Here is a 20153-nt window from a genome sequence, read left to right on the forward strand (position 1 = left end):
TCTCCTCTCTACTTGTGTCACTCCCCTGCCCTCAGTTCTACCAGCAATGCCAGCCTTGGTCTCTATTCGTCTGCATCGCCAACAATCCACTTTGTTCTTTCTTCCACATCTTCCCTGTGTATGTATGGAATGGCATCCCTGAACTGAGTTATACACTCTCCTCCTTCTGATCCCTCCTCAAAAACCTCTTCTACTGTGATGTCTACAGGAAATTACCTATCTAATAACAGCTAGGCAGAGAAGAAGTTGAAGACAGCTGATATTTCTGTCAGTTTAACAAAGTTGTACGTTGATCTTTATTTTAGAACTTATTTTTCTGGTTTCCATGTCTGGAATAAAATGGTGAGACAAATGGCCATGTATAATACAGTCTTTTACTGTCTCTGCTTTACAGAAAAATATATGCTTTTAAGCTGTTATCCAATAATATTTTTGAAGTTTTAGAAGGTTTAGGAACACACACACATACACATACACAGAGAAAGAGACTTACATATCACTTCTGAATCTGGCCAATAATATTGTTTGTGAAGTGCAATATATACACAGCCAGAGTTAAAATCAGAATGAGAGGGAGAGAGATCATGCACAAATGCATACACTCCTACAGAAAAAAAAATTAATTACAAACTAACTAAGGTGACAAGTTCAACCAACCACCTTAAAAGCTAGTGTTATCTGGGAATTTATGGTGCTCAGCAGCTCCCAGGATCAGATTCTTTATGTGGACTAATGGCAGAACTGGGAGATCCAGAAAACAAATACACAAGCCAAAAGATCCTATAAACTGAGGGACTAGAAACTTACATATCATTTTATTTGGGGACAAGTCTGTGATTTGATAACGAATCACTATCCTGTATTATTACATGGTAGGCTATGCACAATAATAAGATAACAAACACAATTGTTCAAAAGTTCACAAGCTTACCTGTATCTTGCTGAGCCTTGTGAATGTGTCCAACAGAGAGAGGGTCCCTACTCTCCAGCTTGGATTCAGTTTCATTCAATCCTGTCAAACATCATTAATATAAGCAAGACTGAAGAAATACCAAAAGTTTTTCTAAGATTCTAAATATGAAAGAGCTTATAAATATAATTCATAAGCCAGTACAAAGGCATTTTTCACCACATTATTCCAGTCAAAGCAACCAAAAAAAACCCAATTCTAAACTAAAGTTCAATATAAAACTTTGTTAGATTAATGGAATCATGAGTACATATTTTTCTGTCAATCAGAGGAAGTAAAAGGCTTAATTATCAAATATTGTGATAAACACGCACTGCCTCTGGAATGCGTTTATTTCATAGTTTTTAATATGATATCCTAGTTTATCTGGCAAAGTCAATGTGCAGATTCATCAAGATGTATGGCAAACATCCTCTCAATCACTTTGCTTTTATGTTTGCATACCTTCCTCATTTTCGGTCTATCTTTTTATTGTGGGCTGGGGGTTCCTTCTTATGTCTAATCCAGCATTGGTCCCACAAATGCAGACCCTTACTCCTGCATAGAGTCCTTTTGTATTTAATGGGACCCTGTGTGGAAAGAAGGTACTGTCTAGTAGATTCTTACAGTACAAGCTATTCGGGGCAGATGTGCAACTTGACTTTGCAAATGTGAGGACCCTAGAAAATAGTTAGGTGCTCTATACATAAATCACCACCATCATCACATGTAAAAGCCCTGTAGATTAAGTCAACTCATTCAGGTAAAAAACACAAGGATCTTAAAGCACTCTATTTCTGAATTAATGCTGTAGCCCAAGAACTCTCTAGAATGTAAAAGTGTAAAAGTGTAATTAGCCAGGCCAAAAAAGACTTTGAAGAGCAACTAGCAAAAGACTCAAAAACTAACAGCAAACATTTTTTTAAGTACATCGGAAGCAGGAAGCCTGCCAAACAATCAGTGGAGCTACTGGATGATCGAGGTACTAAAGGAGCACTCAAGGATGATAAGGCTATTGTGAATAAGCTAAATGAATTCTTTGCACTGGTCTTGACTAAAGAGGATGTGAGGGAGATTCCCACACCTGAGCCATTCTTTTTAGGTGACAAATCTGAGGAACTGTCCCAGATTGAGGTGTCAATAGAAGAGGGTTTGGAAAACTGGTAAATTAAACAGTAATAAGTCACCAGGACCAGATGGTATTCACCCAAGAGTTCTGAAGGAACTCAAATATGGAATTGCAGAACTACTAACTGTGGTATGTAACCGATCATTTAAATCAATTTCTATACCAGATGACTGGAGGGTAGCTAATGTGACATCGATTTTAAAAAAAGGCTCCAGAAGCAATCCTGGCAATTATAGGCCAGTAAGGCTAACTTCAGAACCAGGCAAATTAATTGAAACTCTAGTGAAGGACAGAATTATCAGACACTTAGATGAATACCATTTGTTGGGGAAGAGTCAACTTGACTTTTGTAAGGGAAAATCATGCCTCACCAATCTACTTGAATTCTTTGAGAGTGTCAACAAACATGTGGACTTGGGTGAACCAGTGGGTCTAGTGTACTTGGACTTTCAGAAAGCCTTTAAAGAGGACTGTCATAAAAATAAAGGGAAGGGTAACCACCTGTCTGTATACAGTACTATAAAATCCCTCCTGGCCAGAGGCACAAAAACCTCTTACCTGTAAAGGGTTAAGAAGCTCAAGTAACCTGGCTGGCACCTGACCAAAAGGACCAATAAGGGGACAAGATACTTTCAAATCTGGAGGGGGGGGCTTTGTCTGTTCCGTGTGGCTTTTGCCGGAGACAGAACAAGAAAGCAAGCACTCCAGCTTCTTAGTAAGTATTTAGCAAGGAAATGCATTAGATTATCTTTTGTTTTGGCTTGTGATTTTCTCTGTGCTGAGAGGAAGGTGTATTCCTGGTTTTTCTTTTTGTAACTTTAAGGCTTTGCCTAAAGGGAAATTCTCTGTGTTTTGAGTCTAATTGCCCTGTGAGATTATCTCCCATTCTAATTTCACAGAGGTGCTTCTTTTACCTTTTTTTTTTCCTAATAAAGTTCTGGGTTTTTTTTAAGAATCTGATTGGTTTTTTAGTATCCAAAAAAACCCAAGGCTGGTCTGTGCTCATCTTGTTTATTCTCAAGCCTCCCCAAGAAAGGGGGGGTGTAGGTCTTAGGGGCAAATTTTGTGGGAATAGGACTCCAAGTGGTCTTTCCCTGATTCTTTGTTAAATCACTTGGTGGTGGCAGCATTTACCTAATCCAAGGTACAAGGGAGAATTTGTGCCTTGGAGAAGTTTTAACCTAAGCTGGTAGAAATAAGCTTAGGGTGTCTTTCATGCGGGTCCCCACACCTGTACCCTAAAGTTCAGAGTGGGGAGGGAACCCTGACAAGGACACTCACCAAAGGCTTTTAAGCAAAGTAAGCTGTCATGGGATAAGAGGGAAAGTCTTCTCATGGATCAGTAACTGGTTAAAAGACAGAAAGTAAAGGGTAGCAATAAATGATCAGTTTTCAGAATGGAGAGAGGTAAATAGTGGTGTCCCCCAAGGGTCTGTACTGGGCCCAGTCCTATTTAACATATTTATAAATGATCTGGAAAAGAGGGTAAACCATGAGGTGGTAAAATCTGTAGATAATACACAATTACTCAAGATAGTTAGATACAAAGCAGACTGCAAAGAGTTACAAAGGGATCACATAAAACTGGGTGACTGAGTAACTAAATGGCAGATGAAATTCAATATTGATAAATGCAAAGTAATGCACATTGGAAAACATAATTCCAATTATTAATACAAAATGATGGGATCTAAATTAACTGTTACCACTCGAAAGAAATTTTGGAATCACTGTGGCTAGTTTTCTGAAAACATCTGCTCAATATACAGCGGCAGTCAAAAAACCTAACAGAACGTTAGGAATCATTAGGAGAGTGATAGATAATAAGACAGAAAATATCATAATGCCACTATATAAATCCATGATATGCCCACACCTTGAATACTTCATTCAGTTTTGGTCACCCCATCTCAAAAAAGATACATTAGAATTGGAAAGGGTACAGAGAAGGGCAACAAACATGATTAAGGGTATGGAACAGCTTTGGTATGCGAGAGATTAAAAAGAGTGGGATTCTTCATCTTGGAAAGGAGACGACTAAGAGGGGATATGATAGAGGTCTATCAAATCATGAAAGGTGTGAAGAAAGTGAATAAGTGTTATTACTCCTTCACATAACACAAGAACCAGGGGTCACCCAATGAAATTGATAGGCAGCAGGCTGAAAACAAACCAGTGCAAGTACTTCTTCACACAATGCATTGTCAACCTGTGGAACTCATTGCCAGGGGATGTTGTGAAAGCCAAAACTATAACATGGTTCAAAAAAGAATTAGATAAGTTCATGGCTATTAGCCAAGAGGATCAGCAATGCAACCCCATGGTCTAGGTTCTCCTCACCTCTGATTGCCAGAAGCTGGGAGTGGATGGCAGTGGATGTATCACTCTATGATTGCCTGTTCTGTTCATTCCCTCTGAAGCATCTGACATTGGCCACCATTGGAAGACAGGATACTGGGCTAGATGGACCATTGGTCTGACCCAATATGCAACTTTTATGTTCTAGATAACATAGGAAGTATGTCACAATCTGCTTCTTGATCGATTATGTATTCTCCCATACAAGACGCTTGTGACTAAGTCATAACTGACCCCCCTATTGACTATAATGGGAATTTATTTACCCCTCTATTGACTATAATGGGAATTTTGTCTGAATAAAGATTGAGTAACGGTAGCAAGAACTAAGTAGGGACCTCTAGATTTGGTCCATGGTATAAAAATCCTATGATTGAAAATGTATATTTAAAATAACACTGTCCTAACTGCAAAATATTTACAGGCAAAGTTAATTACAAAAAACAATTATTAAAATCATTTTGAGAATAGGCTTTCCCAACGCTGCACCTCATAAATGATCCTGGGTGGCTCAGACTAATTACAGTACATGCACAAATCTTTCATAAATAAAATACTATTGATGTTTTCACACTAATTGTTCAGTAACTCTCGCCCCAGATGTCCAGGAGTAGTTGTACTAAAACACTGTAAATCAATTTAGCAGTTCAATTCACACACAGTGACAGATTTTGTGACAAACCAGATCATATTTCCTATATATATAAACTCAGCTAAGCAGTCTGTTGGAACAGAGTAATTTGAACGGGTTCATTCTAAAAATATCTATCTATCTCTATCTATCTACATATGATTCTAGACGGCGGAAACTGTCATGTTCTCATTTTTACCCAAATCCCAGTAACAACGTTCTCATCTGTTGTACTAAAAATGTTACCTCTCCAGGCAAGTCCATTATATAAATTGCAAAGAGCAACAGGAAAACATTAACCAATTAACAAAAATAATTGATTGTATCACTCTGTGAAGGGGATATTTCCACATGTTATATGTGTCAATTGTTTAAGAACACTTTACTAGAAGCCCAAAAAGCCACAATCCCACAACTGAGGAAGAAGGTCTTATTGGTTAAAAAAAATAACCTTATTTGAAGAGGAAGTGAAGGCAGCTACACATTTTAAAAAAAAGAGTAAGAAAGGAGAAATTGACAGTAATGAATATAAATCAGAAGCTAAGAAGAGTAGAAAAGTGATAAGGGAAGCAAAGAGACACAAGGAGATATCTCTGGCCAGCAGAATTAAAGAATTTTTAAAGTATATTAGGAACAAAAAGAATCCTAACAATCGTGCTGGTCCATTACAAGATGGAAATATTAGAATTATGAATAATAATGCAGAAAAGGTAGAAGTGTTCAATAAATATTTCTGTTCTGTATTTGGGAAAAATAGATGATTTAGTCATATCATATAAGTCTTTCCATTCTACTTGTGTCTCACGAAGATGTAAAACAGCAGCTCAGAAGTTAGACATTTTTAAATCAGCAGGTCTGGACAGCTTGCATCCAAAACTTTCAAAAGAGATGGCTGAGGACCTTGCTGGATGGCTAATGTTGATTTTCAATGACTGTTGGAACACATAGGAAGTTCCTGAGAACTGGAAAAAAGCTAATGTGCAATATTTAAAAATGATTAATGGGATAACTAGGGTAATTATAGGCTTATCAGTCTGCCATTGATCCCAGGCAAAATAACTGGGCAGCTGATATGAGACTCAATTAATAAAGAATTAAAGAAGGATAATATAACTAATGCCAATCAGCATGGGTTTTATGGAAAATAGATTCTGTCAAACTAATGATATTTTTATGAGATTTCCAGTTTGGCTGATAAGGAATAGGGTTGATGTAATATTCTTAAACTTCTGTGTAAATATAATATAAATATATAATTAACAGGGCACACATTAAATGGCTTAAAAACTGGCTAATTGATAGGTTTCAAAATGTAATTGTAAATGGGGAATTTGTCATTGAGTGGGTGTGTTTCTAGTGTGCTCCCACAGGGATTGGTGCTTGGCCCTAGGCTATATAACATTTTTATCAATTACCTGGGAAAAAAAACCATAAAACCAACATTGACAATGTTTGCAGGTGACACAAAAATTGGGGGTGTGGTAAATAATGAAGAGCAGTCACTTCTATAGCGAAATATGGATCACTTGTGAAACTGGGCAAAGCAAACACCATGTGTTTTAATATGGCTAAATGTAAACGTATACCTCCTAGGAACAAAGAATGTAGGCCATACTTACATGATGGGGGACTTTGTCCTGAGAAGCAGTGATTCTGAAAAAGTCTTAGGGTCATGGAGGATAATCAGCTGAACATGAGCTCCCAGTGTGACTCTGTGGCCCATAGAACTAATGTTACTCTTGGATGTATAAACAGGGGAATCTCAAGTAGGAATAGAGAGATTATTTTACCTCAGTATTTGGGACTGGTCTAACTACTATGTAATACTGTGTCTGGTTCTGCTGTCCACAATTCAGAAAGGATGCTGATAAATTGGAGAGGGTTCACAGAAGAGCCATGAGAATGATTAAAGGATTAGAAAACATGCCTTACAGTGATAGGCTTTAAAGAGCTCAGTCTATTTAACTTAACAAATAGAAGGTTAAGGGGTGACTTTATTACAGTCTATAAGTACCTACATGGGGAACAAATATTTAATAATGGGCTCTTCAGGTATAACATGATCCAACAGCGGGAAGTTGAAGCTAGAGAAATTCAGACTGAAATTCAGTTGCCTTCTCCCACACCCCAATTGCTCCCACAAATCCCTTTCCACCCCTCTTTTCTCCTACTTCAACCCCCATGCCCTAAAACAAAGTCTCTATAATATAAATAAAACAAATATATGATCATATATTAAAATTAAACACAATGGAACTATTGAGAGAGTCTGGCCTATCATCACACTGACCACTCTGTATTTTGTACCCTTTTCCCTCACCTTTTGTTTTCTGTCCTTTAGACCATAAGTTCTTCAGGCAGGGACCTTGTTTTCCTATATGATTCCATAGCAACGAGTACATATTTGGCATTACTGCACAGTAAATAATACATAAAATGGGGAAGCTTAAGGGAAAGCTTTGCACCATTTATTTATTCACTCTGATTCCTTCTATTTCTGTCCATCCTCCTGGACTGGTGTCACTCTGAACTTGATCAAGGAACACCTTTTAGTTAGAGCCAAATCCTGGGGGGGTGCGGGGGGGTGCTATGTATGCTCAACTCTTCAAAGGAAGCCAAGAGTGCTCAGCCCCTGGAAGGGTAAGGTTTCAGTTTTCAGTTCCATCAAGATCTTCAATCCCTATTAAAAGTATTTCCCATAGAGCATCCTAAGGCCCTAATCCAACACAGCACTTAAGCACATGTCACATGTTTAACTTCAAGCATGTGTCCCACTGAAATTAATGAGACTATTCAAGTACTTAAAAATCAATCATGTGCTTCAGTGTTTTGCTGGTTCAGGGCCTAAATTCTCAATTGCCCCCTTAGTTCCTTACAAAAAAAGGGCTTTGCTTGGTTGGTGAACTAATGTAATCTTTCCTTTTGTTTTAAATTTATTTTCCTTTTTGCATTTTGAAATTGATAGAAAAAATTATCCTAAATGTCCTACATAACCTAGAACAGCGGTTCTCAAACTGTGGTCTGTGGCCCACCAGTGGTCCACGAGCTCCATTCAGGTGATCCACGGATAGCTCCCTCTAAGGTGCGCACCTGGGCGGTCGCACATGAGAGAATGAAGGGCCACCCACCTAATTAGTGGAGCGGTGCAGGTGGGGCTCCACTAATTAGGTGCCTGGACCCTGGAGAAGACGCACATGTAAGGTGAGGTGGTGGTCTTGGGGGGAATAGGGGGTAGGTGGGAGGGGGCAGTGGGGTGAGAAGAAGGGGTGGGGGGGATTTGGGACATGCAGGGCTGCAGGGGCCAGAGAAAGAGATGACTTTCCCCAGCTCCAGGGCTGCGGCTGCCAAGGAGAGATGGCCCTCCTTCCCAGCCTCAGCTCTGTGGCTGCTGTGGTGGGGAGATGCCCTCCCTCCTTCCCAGCCCCAGCTCAGGGGCTGCAGTGATGTGGGAGAGAGGGCACATCCATCACATTAGAAAGGTAAGACTACTGATATTAAAATATGAGTTGTGTGCTTTTATTTGTAGAACAAAAGAAGTAAATTATTATTAAGGGTTTTTTTATATAGCGCTTTTATCCAAAGTGTTTTACAATAGTTAGCTAATGGTACAAACAACATTTGGAAAGATCATTAAGTGGTCTGCTGAGACCCTCAGCAATTTTCAAGTGGTCTGCAAAAAAAAATCTTTGAGAACCACTGACCTAGAACAGTACTGAAAGAAAAGTATCTCTTATAGTAAAGTAACACTAAAGATTTACTTTGTAATGAAATAATACAAAATAATGATTTTCCCATAGTATTGGAGCAGTATTGCTTTTTGATAAAGTGATATTAATTTTACCATACATTTCCGTTTGTTTGATAAGCTCTTGCTCCTGATTTTAGCTGACTCAGGTATAGATTAGTTCATTAAAGTAATCTGGCCCTCCCATACTCTGCAAGTTGACAGGGTCTCAGTTCCACAGAAGGCTGAGTTATTCATCATCAAAATCATTTATGCCACAAAAGCAAGGCATGTGGATTCAACCAGTGCTGGTCCTTCAGAGGATACCTAATGCTAATAAGTTATCTGCTCCCTGAAGATCACTATGCTTAATTCATCAGATGGTTTAAGCAGTAAAACTTGACTATGCTTTCATTTCAGTAGCCTTGAGAGAAACTCTAATTCCTACTTTATTAAGAAATGGAGGTTAAAAAAATTAAAAATATACCACTAATGTAATTCCATTGATTCCAATTGATTTACTCCTGATTTTAAACCCACATAACCAAGAGCAAGAATCGATCTATGATATTTACTTAGCAGGGCGTCAGTCACCATCCATCAGAGAGCTTCATGCCTTTGGTGGCTTTAGTTTCTTAATCCTCTTCCCTCGCTAGCTAATGTCCTTTGCTGGGGAAAGACACATACCCAACATGTGTCTCAACCTCCTCAACAATACTAGGGGTATGTCTACACTACGGAATAAGGTCGAATTTATAGAAGTCGGTTTTTTAGAAATCGGTTTTATATATTCGAGTGTGTGTGTCCCCACAGAAAATGCTCTAAGTGCATTATTCGGCGCAGTGCTTCCACAGTACCGAGGCCAGCGTCGACTTCCGGAGCGTTGCACTGTGGGTAGCTATCCCACAGTTCCTGCAGTCTCCGCTGCCCATTGGAATTCTGGGTTGAGATCCCAATGCCTGATGGGGCTAAAACATTGTCGCGGGTGGTTCTGGGTACATATCGTCAGGCCCCCCTTCCCTCCCTCCCTCCGTGAAAGCAGCAGCAGACAATCGTTTCGCGCCTTTTTTCCTGAGTTACCTGTGCAGACGCCATACCACCGCAAGCATGGAGACCGCTCAGGTAACCGTCACCGTATGTCTCCTGGGTGCTGGCAGATGCGGTACGGCATTGCTACACAGTAGCAGCAACCCATTGCCTTCTGGCAGCAGACGGTACAGTATGACTGGTAGCCGTCCTCATCATGTCCGAGGTGCTCCTGGCCATGTCGGCTGGGAGCGCCTGGGCAGACATGGGCGCAGGGACTAAATTTGGAGTGACTTGACCAGGTCATTCTCTTTAGTCCTGCAGTCAGTCCTATTGAACCGTCTTATGGTGAGCAGGCAGGCGATACGGATTGCTAGCAGTCGTACTGTACCATCTTCTGCCGGGCAGGCAAGAGATGACGATGGCTAGCAATCGTATTGTACCATCTTCTGCCGGGCAGGCAAGAGATGACGATGGCTAGCAGTCGTACTGTACCATCTTCTGCCGAGCAGCCATGAGATGTGGATGGCATGCAGTCCTTCTGCACCGTCTGCTGCCAGCCAAAGATGTAAAAGATAGATGGAGTGGATCAAAACAAGAAATAGACCAGATTTGTTTTGTACTCATTTGCCTCCTCCCCCATCTAGGGGACTCATTTCTCTAGGTCACACTGCAGTCACTCACAGAGAAGGTGCAGCGAGGTAAATCTAGCCATGTATCAATCAGAGGCCAGGCTAACCTCCTTGTTCCAATAAGAACAATAACTTAGGTGCACCATTTCTTATTGGAACCCTCCGTGAAGTCTGCCTGAAATACTCCTTGGTGTAAAGCCACCCCCTTTGTTGATTTTAGCTCCCTGAAGCCAACCCTGTAAGCCGTGTCGTCAGTCGCCCCTCCCTCCGTCAGAGCAACGGCAGACAATCATTCCGCGCCTTTTTTCTGTGCGGACGCCATACCAAGGCAAGCATGGAGGCCACTCAGCTCACTTTGGCAATTAGGAGCACATTAAACACCACACGCATTATCCAGCAGTATATGCAGCACCAGAACCTGGCAAAGCGATACCGGGCGAGGAGGCAACGTCAGCGCGGTCACGTGAGTGATCAGGACATGGACACAGATTTCTCTGAAAGCATGGGCCCTGCCAATGCATGCATCATGGTGCTAATGGGGCAGGTTCATACTGTGGAACACCGATTCTGGGCTCGGGAAACAAGCACAGACTGGTGGGACCGCATAGTGTTGCAGGTCTGGGACGATTCCCAGTGGCTGCGAAACTTTCGCATGCGTAAGGGCACTTTCATGGAACTTTGTGACTTGCTTTCCCCTGCCCTGAAGCGCATGAATACCAAGATGAGAGCAGCCCTCACAGTTGAGAAGCGAGTGGCGATAGCCCTGTGGAAGCTTGCAACGCCAGACAGCTACCGGTCAGTTGGGAATCAATTTGGAGTGGGCAAATCTACTGTGGGGGCTGCTGTGATGCAAGTAGCCCACGCAATCAAAGATCTGCTGATACCAAGGGTAGTGACCCTGGGAAATGTGCAGGTCATAGTGGATGGCTTTGCTGCAATGGGATTCCCTAACTGTGGTGGGGCCATAGACGGAACCCATATCCCTATCTTGGCACCGGAGCACCAAGCCGCCGAGTACATAAACCGCAAGGGGTACTTTTCAATAGTGCTGCAAGCTCTGGTGGATCACAAGGGACGTTTCACCAACATCAACGTGGGATGGCCGGGAAAGGTACATGACGCTCGCATCTTCAGGAACTCTGGTCTGTTTCAAAAGCTGCAAGAAGGGACTTTATTCCCAGAGCAGAAAATAACTGTTGGGAATAATGAAATGCCTATATGCATCCTTGGGGACCCAGCCTACCCCTTAATGCCATGGCTCATGAAGCCGTACACAGGCAGCCTGGACAGTAGTCAGGAGCTGTTCAACTACAGGCTGAGCAAGTGCAGAATGGTGGTAGAATGTGCATTTGGACGTTTAAAGGCGCCCTGGCGCAGTTTACTGACTCGCTTAGACCTCAGCGAAACCAATATTCCCACTGTTATTACTGCTTGCTGTGTGCTCCACAATATCTGTGAAAGTAAGGGGGAGACGTTTATGGCGGGGTGGGAGGTTGAGGCAAATCGCCTGGCTGCTGGTTACGCGCAGCCAGACACCAGGGCGGTTAGAAGAGCACAGGAGGGCGCGGTACGCATCAGAGAAGCTTTGAAAACCAGTTTCATGACTGGCCAGGCTACGGTGTGAAAGTTCTGTTTGTCTCTCCTTGACGAAACCCCCCGCCCCTTGGTTCACTCTACTTCCCTGTAAGCTAACCACCCTCTCCTCCTCCCTTCGATCACCGCTTGCAGAGGCAATAAAGTCATTGTTGCTTCACATTCATGCATTCTTTATTCATTCATCACACAAACAGGGGGATGACTACCAAGGTAGCCCAGGAGGGGTGGTGGAGGAGGGAAGGAAAATGCCACACAGCACTTTAAAAGTTTACAACTTTAAAATTTATTGAATGACAGCCTTCTTTTTTTGGGCAATCCTCTGTGGCGGAGTGGCTGGTTGGCCGGTGACCCCCCCACCGCGTTCTTGGGCATCTGGGTGTGGAGGCTATGGAACTTGGGGAGGAGGGCGGCTGGTTACACAGGGGCTGTAGTGGCAGTCTGTGCTCCAGCTGCCTTTGCTGCAGCTCAACCATACACTGGAGCATACTGGTTTGGTCCTCCAGCAGCCTCAGCATTGAATCCTGCCTCCTCTCATCACGCTGCCGCCACATTCGAGCTTCAGCCCTCTCTTCAGCCCGCCACTTACTCTCTTCAGCCCGCCACTTACTCTCTTCAGCCCGCCACCTCTCCTCCCGGTCATTTTGTGCTTTCCTGCAGTCTGACATTATTTGCCTCCACGCATTCGTCTGTGCTCTGTCAGTGTGGGAGGACAGCATGAGCTCAGAGAACATTTCATCTCGAGTGCATTTTTTTTTTCTTTCTAATCTTCACTAGCCTCTGGGAAGGAGAAGATCCTGTGATCATTGAAACACATGCAGCTGGTGGAGAAAAAAAAAGGGACAGCGGTATTTAAAAAGACACATTTTATAAAACACTGGCTACACTCTTTCAGGGTAAACCTTGCTGTTAACATTACATACATAGCACATGTGCTTTCGTTACAAGGTCGCATTTTGCCTCCCCCCACCGCGTGGCTACCCCCTCAACCCTCCCCCCTTCCTGTGGCTAACAGCGGGGAACATTTCTGTTCAGCCGCAGGCAAACAGCCCAGCAGGAATGGGCTCCTCTGAGTGTCCCCTGAAGAAAAGCATCCTATTTCAACCAGGTGACCATGGATTATATCTCACTTTCCTGAGGATAACACAGAGAGATAAAGAACGGATGTTGTTTGAACGCCAGCAAACATACATTGCAATGCTTTGTTGTACAATGATTCCCGAGTACGTGTTACTGGCCTGGAGTAGTGAAGTGTCCTACCATGAAGGACGCAATAAGTCTGCCCTCCCCAGAAACCTTTTGCAAAGGCTTTGGGAGTATATCCAGGAGAGCCGCGAATGCCAGGGCAAAGTAATCCTTTCACATGCTTGCTTTTAAACCATGTATAGTATTTTAAAAGGTACACTCACCGGAGGTCCCTTCTCCGCCTGCTGGGTCCAGGAGGCAGCCTTGGGTGGGTTCGGGGGGTACTGGCTCCAGGTCCAGGGTGAGAAACAGTTCCTGGCTGTCGGGAAAACCGGTTTCTCCGCTTGCTTGCTGTGAGCTATCTACAACCTCATCATCATCATCATCTTCTTCGTCCCCAAAACCTGCTTCCGTATTGCCTCCATCTCCATTGAAGGAGTCAAACAACACGGCTGGGGTAGTGGTGGCTGAACCCCCTAAAATGGCATGCAGCTCATCATAGAAGCGGCATGTTTGGGGCTCTGACCCAGAGCGGCCGTTGGCCTCTCTGGTTTTCTGGTAGGCTTGCCTCAGCTCCTTCAGTTTCATGCGGCACTGCTTCGGGTCCCTGTTATGGCCTCTGTCCTTCATGCCCTGGGAGATTTTGACAAAGGTTTTGGCATTTCGAAAACTGGAACGGAGTTCTGATAGCACGGATTCCTCTCCCCATACAGCGATCAGATCCCGTACCTCCCATTCGGTCCATGCTGGAGCTCTTTTGCGATTCTGAGACTCCATCATGGTCACCTCTGCTGATGAGCTCTGCATGGTCACCTGCAGCTTGCCACGCTGGCCAAACAGGAAATGAGATTCAAAAGTTCGCGGTTCTTTTCCTGTCTACCTGGCCAGTGCATCTGAGTTGAGAGTGCTGTCCAGAGCGGTCAAAATGGAGCACTCTGGGATAGCTCCCGGAGGCCAATACCGTCGAATTGTATCCACAGTACCCCAAATTCAACCCGGCAAGGCCGATTTAAGCGCTAATCCACTTGTCAGGTGTGGAGTAAGGAAATCGATTTTAAGAGCCCTTTAAGTCGAAATAAAGGGCTTCATCGTGTGGACGGGTGCAGGTTTACATCGATTTAACGCTGCTAAATTCAACCTAAAGTCCTAGTGTAGACCAGGGCTAGGTAAAGGTAGAAGCTATTTCTGGCATAAACAGTTGTCACTAGCTGATATCTAGGGTGACCATACATCCTGTTTTGGCTGGGACAGTCCCCTTTTTAAACCCTGTCCCAGACAGCCTGTCTTTTTTGGCAAAACTGGGTATTTGTCCCATTTGCTCTTGATCTAAGGAAGTGGTATGGGGTAGGCAGAGGTCTTCCAGGGGGTACATCCGCTCATCTAGATATTTGCCTAGTTTTACAACAGGCTACATAAAAAGCCCCAGGGAAGTCAGTACAAACTAAAATTTCATACAATGACTTGTTTATACTGCTCTATGTACTACACCAGTGGTTCTCAAACTTTTGTACTGGTGACCCCTTTCACGCAGCAAGCCTCTGAGTGTGACCCCCCTTATAAATTAAAAACATTTTTTATATTTAACATTATTATAAATGCTGGAAACAATGCAGGGTTTGGGGATGGTCACAGCTCGTGACCCCCTGCTGGGTCCCAACCCCAAGTTTGAGAACCCCTGCTATACACTGAAATGCAAATACAATATTTATATTCCAATTGATTTATTTTATAGTTATATTGTAAACATGAGAAAGTCAGCAATTTTTCCGTAATAGTGGCTGTGGCACTTTGGTATTTTTACGTCTGATTTTGTAAGCAAGTAGTTTTTAAGCAAGTAGTGAAACTTGGGGGTAAACAAGACAAATCAGACTCCTGAAAGGGGTACAGTAGTCTTAAAAGGTAGAGAGCCACTGCCCTAGGCGGGCACAGAGGAACATCTGGGCAAAAGCAAATAGGACAAATGCCAAGTTTTGTCAAAATACTCTGATGTCCATGACGTTGGCATGGGTGAGCAGTGGCGGCGGGGCTCAGGCCGCCAGCTCTGCACGTGGGTGGGGTGAGTGGTGTGTGTCTTGGGCGATCAGCCTTGCACGGAGCGCTTGAGCAAGTGGTGATGCCCAGCAGCTCTGGCCAGTCCTGTGCCAGAGGGAGACCTTCGGGCCAGCCCCACGAGGTGTCCCGTTTTCACTTTGGGGAATATGATCACCCTACTGATATCAGGAAAAATCGTGTCAGCCAAGCACAGAATAGCATATTTCCCTGTTAGGGCTTCCCTCAGCATGCTCAATTACATGCCCTTTAAGGCATTGGCGTATCCAGGAATCCCATCACACCTTCAACTATTTCTTCATCAAGGATCAATCACTATCACCTCTCTCCATGTTCCTTGAGAACAGAGAAGTAGCACATTAACATGTTGAATGTTATCACTTTTGAGAAGAAATACCTGTTAATTGGGGGAACAAACAACAGTCTTCAACCAAAGAAGCTCCAGCTATAGATGATTTTATTTCCAAGTCTGTATTTGTATGTAGTTCACTAGTAGATAAAGAATTTTCTTCATTCTTCAGAGTATTTGGTGATTTCATTCCAACAGTCTGCAGACAAAAGAATGATCAAAAAGAAAACTTAATCATTGAGTTACCATCACGACCATATAAAGCTATGTAAGACCTGATCCTGCACAATTGAAGTGAATGAGAGTTTTGCCATTGACTTCAGTAAAGCAAGATCAGACCCACAATGGAAATATATATAGTACCCTTCATAAAGGCCACAGAACATTTCACAAAGAAAACATTAGGCCACCCACTTACTACAGTGATTTGTTGCATTAGGGCAGGGGTTCTCAAACTAGGGGTCAGGACCCCTCAGGGGTCACGAGGCTATTACATGGGGAGTCGTGAGCTGTCAGCCTCCACCCCAAACACTGCTTTGCCTCCAGCATTTATAATGGTGTTAAATATACAAAAACGTGTTTTTAATTTATAAGGGGGGGCGGGGTCGCATTCAGAGGCTTTCTGTATGAAAAGGGTCACCAGTAAAAAAGTTTGAGCACCACTGCATTAGGGGCTCAGTCCTGCATCATTCTGAGCACTCTGACCACAATCCAACAATGCACTTACGCACATGAGCAGTATTGACTTCAATGGAGCTATACACGTGCTTTAAGTTAAGCACTCACTTTGTTGGAGTGAGGCCAGAGTGATCAGCACAATGCAGGACTGAGCTCTAGGAATGTGTAAGCAGACAGACAGTTGGATAGGCCAATTAGTTTAGAAGGTAAGAATCAAGGCCAAGATTTTCAAAGTAGGGCTGTGTGACAAAGTTCCTCCTCTACCTTGGTGGGTCTTGCACTTATTGGTGGATTTGCTTGCCTTGGAGCTTCACAGCAGCCCTCAGTTTGGCCGTTTTTGTGAATTCACAGTCCAGGTCAATGCCTCCTGTGTCTGACCAGGAGTTGGGAGGTTTGGGGGGAACCCGGGCCCGCCCTCTACAAACCCAAACCCGCCTTTGGGTTCCAGCCCAGGGCCCTGTGGAATGCAGCTGTCTAGAGTGCCTCCTGGAACAACTGTGTGACAGCTACAACTCCCTGGGCTACTTCCCCATGGCCTCCTCCCAACACGTTCTTTATTCTCACCATAGGACCTTCCTCCCGGTGTCTGATAATGTTTGTACACCTCAGTCCTCCAACAGTCCATGTTCTCACTCTCAGCTCCTAGTGCCTCTTGCTCGCAGCTCCTCACACGCACACCACAAACTGAAGTGAGCTTCTTTTTAAACCCAGGTGCCCTGATTAGCCTGCCTTAATTGATTCTAGCAGTTTCTTGATTGGCTGCAGGTGTTCTAATCAGCCTGTCTGTCTTAATTGTCTCCAAAAGGTTCCTGATTGTTCTGGAACCTTCCCTGTTACCCTACCCAGGGAAAAGGGACCTACTCAACCTGGGTCTAATATATCTGCCTTCTATCACTCTCCTGTAGCCATGTGGTCCAACCCTGTCACAGGCTGTTACAAACCCATGTAAATCAGAGCAGGCCCAAACAGAGGTTGAATTGGTGTACTCTGTTGACTAAAACAGCCCCATGGGTCAGGGATCACCAAGATGGTTTACATTCACTTTTATCCCTCCCCATATACTCAGATGCGCTGAGTAGAGCTCTACTCTACTCCTGAGGTTCAGGACCATAATATCGATAAAAAGTAGCCACATAGGAAGGGTGTTAACTATTGAAATGGTCAAATTGGAAAAAAAAAAAGCTACAGCTTACCCTAACATAGTTTCCCCATAAATCCTCACCACAAGAACTCTGAACTTGGAAACCAAGTTGGCCTTAATTACTTCTTGTTAATTGAGCGTATAAATAGCAAACCCATTTTAAAAGTGGCTGGTTTTGTAGCTATTACAAGTTTATTTGGTTGAAGTGTTTTTTGTTGTTTATAAAATATCGCTGTAATTGAGAGGAAACAGTAAAAACTCATTCTTAAATACTTACAAGAAAAACACCCACATGCTCAGAGAGTTAGCTCAACCTTTTACACCTAAGAAAGACATTGAAGTCCCAATTCACTGTTGCTCTGCACCTGGTATAGTCATTTGCAGCACTGTAAAGTGGATGTAAAAATATTATTTATTTGTATCACTGTAGTGCCCAGAAGCCCTAGTCAGGACCGCATTGTGCTAGGCAATGTGCAAACACAGAAAATGCTCACCATTCTGATTCAGTAGCATTTTACACTCATCTTGCACTTATTTTGAATTGGGGCAAGTGATGACACATGATGCAGGACAATGGTGAATAAGACCTCAGAGCTCTTCTTTTTCTAACTTAGCCTTTTTCATTTTTTTTTTTTTTGGCTCAGATATGGATTCCTGAGTTTATATATATTTTTAATGTAGAAATTTCATAACTCTCTCTCTGTGTATAGTTACACTGGTGGGAACAATAACAGAAATGTGAATTTAAAAAACACCCTTAAAAAGTTTGAAACTGACTTCTTTGTAATAAGAAGCAGACTTTCTATCAACTAAACTGCAAAATCTATGGTTATAATATGTATTAGCATTTAGAGGTATTGTTTTGACCACTGGAGGGCTCCTGTATTTTCCATTTATTAAATAAAAGCATTAAACAACAGCTGGCACCATCTAGGACTGAATAATTTGTAACTAACAATCTATTTGATGAATATCATCTTTCCTTCTGTCTATACTGTCTGCAGACAGATTGTGAAACTACCAGATGTATTAATTATTCAAAATTATTCACAAATGTCTTCATCAAATGTTTCCTGATTAGTAAAGCACTCAAATTTTGACATTACAATTAAATATACACCTCACAATTTGCACTGTAACTAACAAACCTTAAGTAGTGAGCATAAACTTTGAATTTTATATTCACTTGTACCAGTTGCAGTTTTCAATGACCTAATCCAAAGCCCATTTAAGTCAATGGAAAGGCTCCCATTGACTATATAAGGTTTTGGGTTAGGACAAGTTTGCACACTATTCATTAGTTGCACAATTACATCAGGAGGGAATAGAAACAAATCCTGATAGCTTACATCAATAGCTAATGCAGCTAGAATTTTCAAATTTTACATTCAAATTCACAATTCAAATTTTCCTTTTAGTGAATCTTTGAGCTAAAATTTTGCTTTTTATGTGTTTTTGAGCTAGGAAAGCTTGAGTGCTCAATTGTTTGTAGAAGCAAACACAGCCAAATAGTCTTTCACTTTCAAATTCAAAGACACAGCTCTCAGCTCATTGATCCTCACTGGGTAAACAGGTGACAATCAAAGTAAATTGCAGGCTATTTATTGGACCAACTTCTGTACTCAGAGTACCTTTCTCAGACCTGGGGAAGAGCTCTGTGTGGTGTCTCTCTCACCAACAGAAGTAGGTCCAATAAAAGATATTACCTCACCTGCCTTGTCTCTCTAATATCCTGGGACCGAAATGCTATGACAACACTGCGTAGGCTAATTACAGTCTATTTAATAATGGGCCAGATCCCCTGATGGGGCAAATCAGTGGACCTTTGCTGAAATCAATGGAGCTGTACCAATTCACCCTGAGGATGTGGCCCTATATAGCTAGTTATAATCTTTAACTCTCTAACTTGTGGGACCACCAAAGCCCTTCAGATCCCAGAGGGCCTGTGCCTCCACATCAGCTCTATGGCTTTGACAACTCTGGCCTTTGTAATAAGCTTCAATAAGTCTGTGTTAACAGGACTCCTCTGGCTGCAGCTGCCCCTGAAACCCCATCAAAGGTATATTCCTGCCACAGGCAGTGCTCTACATGAAGGACCCAGACTGTTACCTTTCCTGGCCACAAGGGGGATGTTGTCAAACCTCCTGACCTGCCCTGGATTACCTACTCCTCCCCTGCCTGGCCCTCTTCCTACACATGCGTCCTCAGACCAGCAAAGCAGCCTTCACAGGATCTGGAGGAAGGTGACATGGAGCTGACTTCCCAGATTTCTTGCAGGATAGCGACAGAGAGAGAGAGATCCTTCCTATGCAGAGATTTGGGGACCCCATTCATCTCCCCACATAGGTAAGTGTCACTTCTTATATGAGACTTTTTCTCAATCCCCACCACTTGCAAGTCCTAATCATCGTGAGGATATTCCAGGCAGACAATACAAACCTGGCATAATTTCCATTAGAAAGCCAAATTAAACATGTCATGTTGACAAAAATCTCCTAATGCAAATTAAAAAAACGACTTTATGCAATCCTGATGAAAGATTAATGTTTCATATGCACTTTAAAATGAGGAGGTTGCTGGGAGCCCGAGAAACTAAAAACCCAGAACTCTCTGGTCTGCCATAAAAGACTTACTAAAGTAAATATTTATTTTCTAAAATGATAGGCTAAGCTCATGAAGTAATTGCTTTCTAGTTTTTTTTACAGCAAT

General features: G+C 42.7%; 1 protein-coding gene across 1 annotated transcript in view; it reads right to left on the reverse strand.

Annotated features, from left to right (window-relative positions):
* The window catches only part of LOC119565262, a 122200-nt gene that overhangs the window by 81069 nt on the left and 20978 nt on the right, over positions 1-20153 (reverse strand). The window contains exons 5-6 of the mRNA XM_043541908.1: positions 15674-15824; positions 932-1012 (exon numbers count right to left, since the gene is read on the reverse strand). Coding sequence (XP_043397843.1) covers positions 932-1012; positions 15674-15824 — 232 coding nt within the window. The remainder of the gene's footprint in view (positions 1-931; positions 1013-15673; positions 15825-20153) is intronic.

The sequence above is a fragment of the Chelonia mydas genome, chromosome 1 (genome assembly GCF_015237465.2).
Source record: "Chelonia mydas isolate rCheMyd1 chromosome 1, rCheMyd1.pri.v2, whole genome shotgun sequence".
NCBI lineage: Eukaryota > Metazoa > Chordata > Testudines > Cheloniidae > Chelonia > Chelonia mydas.